The following is a 3,085-nucleotide window of genomic DNA, read 5'->3' on the forward strand; positions in this document are numbered from 1 at the left end:
ATCTTTAAGTGTGAGGCTTGGAACATTACTCAAAGTGGACACAAGATTTTCATATGGATCCTTGTTTACACTTGCAAGCAGTACGGCTATTGCTTCATCTTCCTCAATATTCTTTTTAAGAGATGCAAGCTGAGTTTTTAAACTCTTAAACTTATTAATGTGTATGGTCATAGAAGCACTGTCTTTGATATCTAGTTTATAAAACTGCATGAGAAGTTTTACCTTTGAATTCTTTGCTTGAGTACCAAACATTTTATCAAGTTCCTCCCAGGCGGTTCTAGCATTTCTAATGCCAGATATATGATGTAACACATCATCACTTAATCCCCAGGCAATGATGCCTAGTGCCTTATTATTCATCTTCTTCCATTCTTTGGATTTGAACTGGTCTTCTTCAACAAACCCGTCTTCATCATCTTCCTTCTTGTTATCTGCATCATCTTCAAACAGGTCCCACAAGTCTTTCCGCATTAGGTGATACATGGTCTTTTCCTTCCAGGCATGGAAGCCTTCACCATTAAACTTTGCTATATGTTCTACTTCAGTCATCTTAGTAGGAGGTCTTACCACGAGAACTCTCGGGCAGTGTCTATCCTTTTACAATAAACTAGAGATTTATAAGGATTTTAATCACTGAAGCATAAACTCACTTTTGAGATCAAGATTCTGACTAGAACAATAGACCTTTTTCAATGCAAACAAATTTCAGTCCAAAATAGTTTAGTGTGAAAAGAGGTTGAATAGAGAGGGTGTGAATAGGTGTGAAAGAGGCTTTTTTTTAAATAAAAAAAAAATTTGTGAACCTTAGGATAAGGTTAAGATGAAATGACGAATTGCAGGCGTCGCTTCTCTGTGGCTCGCAACTGATCTAATGGCGCGATTGATCTGATGGCATCTTTCGATCTGCTGATACCGACTGCGATGAGGGCTTCCCTTTCACGCTTCAACAAGCTCCACAGTTCGTGACTAGCTTTTGTTCTGATCATGGCTGCACCCTCTGCTATTCTTCGCAAAGCCTCTCCCAAGTTTCGACATCCACAGACAAAAGGAATACGAAAATTGTGCTTGTTTATGCGGTTAACATCATCTGCAGGTGTTAAATCTTCGCTTTCATCGATGTAATCAACACCAATAGCCTCAAGTATCTGGGCGTCAACAAAAATGCCCAATCCTTGCTTTTGCCATAACAGGGATAGTGACTGCATTCTTGATTTCCTTGATCAGGCCGGGGTCACTCATTCTCGCAACTCCACCTTCAGCCCTTATATCAGTGGTACACTCTCTTGCGCACGTCCCTCACCGCCTCTCTGTGGTCTGCTGTGCTTTTTAGATTACCGGGACTGATTCCACTCGCAAATGGCAAACAATGGAGTTGTTGCCGTGTATGGGAATGGGCCTATTTCAGACCCGAAGAAATCATCCTACGCCGTTAAGGTGGGCCTTGCTCAGATTCTGAGAGGAGGTGTCATCATGGATGTGGTGAATGCGGAGCAAGCATGCATTGCTGAGGAGGCTGGGGCCACTGTGAGGACCAAAAAATGACGTAGTAGAAGTAGAAGAGAGAATGGGTGTGGCTAGACATAGCTCACCATGGCTCTGATACCATGTTGAGAAACACGGATCTAGAACTATGCTAGCTATGGTGGACGGAGGTCATACACATAAACCATGACCGAGATAAAGAATTGTAACTCAAGTGAATTAGGTTCCAAGATAGATTAACTTGGACTCATAAACACAATCTTGAGTGTCACAAAATGATAATAGCTTGCCTTGAAAATAGAGCCAAGTACATGCTTATATAGCTTTCGGAGGTTCTACTCTTCCTCACTGTGCTTATGGGATTTAGGATATCTCTTCCTAGAGCATCCTGGAGCATACAACTTTTGTAATCTCTCTTATACAAAGCCTCTTCTAGGCATACATCATTTGATTTCTCAACATATATAGGATTTGCATGGAAGTTGAAGCCATTATCAACTAGAACAGATGCTATAACAAAGGTTGAAAAAGTTCTCTCTGCAATTGGTTTGCATGGTGGCAATGTTGTTATTGAACTAGATCTTCAAAAGTCTAAGGATGGTAATTGTGTCCCAAAAAAACCATCTATTGGTGGAGTGAAGGCTAAAAGGTTTCTAGGCTTTCATGGGAGACTTGGCAAGATAAACTCGAGAAATGGTGGCTCAACTATTAAATTTAATCAGTGGAAATACCTACATAATGCAGTTAAGGATCACACTGATAATGGACAAGCTCGAAATAGAAAAGCTAAAGTTTGGGAAACACTAGACAAAGTGTTTTTTTATTGTGATAATACTGAATGGAATGATGATGATCTCAAAGACTTTAAAAACCAATTGAACCTTTTCAAAAAGGCGATGACAGAAGCTTGGGGTGATCAACACTTTACTCACTATATGGTAAGAAGTTTGTATATGTTTGTTTCTTCATTGTCGAACTCATATAATGTTTTTTAATAACTTTCCTTATTTGTTGACTATGCAGCATATTCTATACAACCATGCTCCATACTTTATTAAACAATATGGATCTCTATCTATCTGGTCAACCCAAGGTATGGAAAAATCACATTATCAAGCAAGAATAAAATATTTCAGACATACAAGACATGGAGGTGGAAGACACAAAGCCAACAATTTATTAGAGGTCTTTCAATGGTTCTATCGACAAATTTGGCATAAATTCAAGCTTAAAGATACAACCACATCAAGCAATACATCATCTTTAGCAAGGACTATACAAATTGTTACCCAAAGAAGAAAAGATAGATATTTAAATTCTTGGGCAAAGCAAAGATTTACAGAATGGTTACAAACCAAACAAAGAGTTGGGAAAAGATGGGTTTCAAGAAACCCTTAATCTTTGGCATCTTCTAGTCTGATTGTGTTGCAGAAGAGTCCTTAGTTTTAGGCACCTCAACAAGGCCTTCAGAGGAGTCCTTGGTTTCAGGTAGCTCGACAGGGCCTCTAGAGGAATCTTTTGTTTCATCCCACTCAATAAGACCTCTGTATTTCAAAAACTCTTGTTTCCGATAGCCTGGAAGAAGCTTCAAATTCTTACTATC

The 3,085-nt window shown here is 39.2% G+C and overlaps 1 protein-coding gene across 1 annotated transcript; it reads right to left on the bottom strand.

Annotated features, from left to right (window-relative positions):
• Positions 1-815: 815 nt before the first annotated feature.
• LOC148011873 (putative pyridoxal 5'-phosphate synthase subunit PDX1) lies at positions 816-1,205 on the bottom strand. The gene has a single exon (XM_087670422.1). The coding sequence runs from the start codon at positions 1,203-1,205 to the stop codon at positions 816-818; it is 390 nt and encodes a 129-aa protein (XP_087526548.1).
• Between the last annotated feature and the right edge of the window lie 1,880 nt (positions 1,206-3,085).

This window comes from Lygodium microphyllum, chromosome 28 (genome assembly GCF_053477565.2).
Source record: "Lygodium microphyllum isolate KBCC chromosome 28, Lygodium_microphyllum_v1.1.10, whole genome shotgun sequence".
NCBI classification, from domain to species: domain Eukaryota; kingdom Viridiplantae; phylum Streptophyta; class Polypodiopsida; order Schizaeales; family Lygodiaceae; genus Lygodium; species Lygodium microphyllum.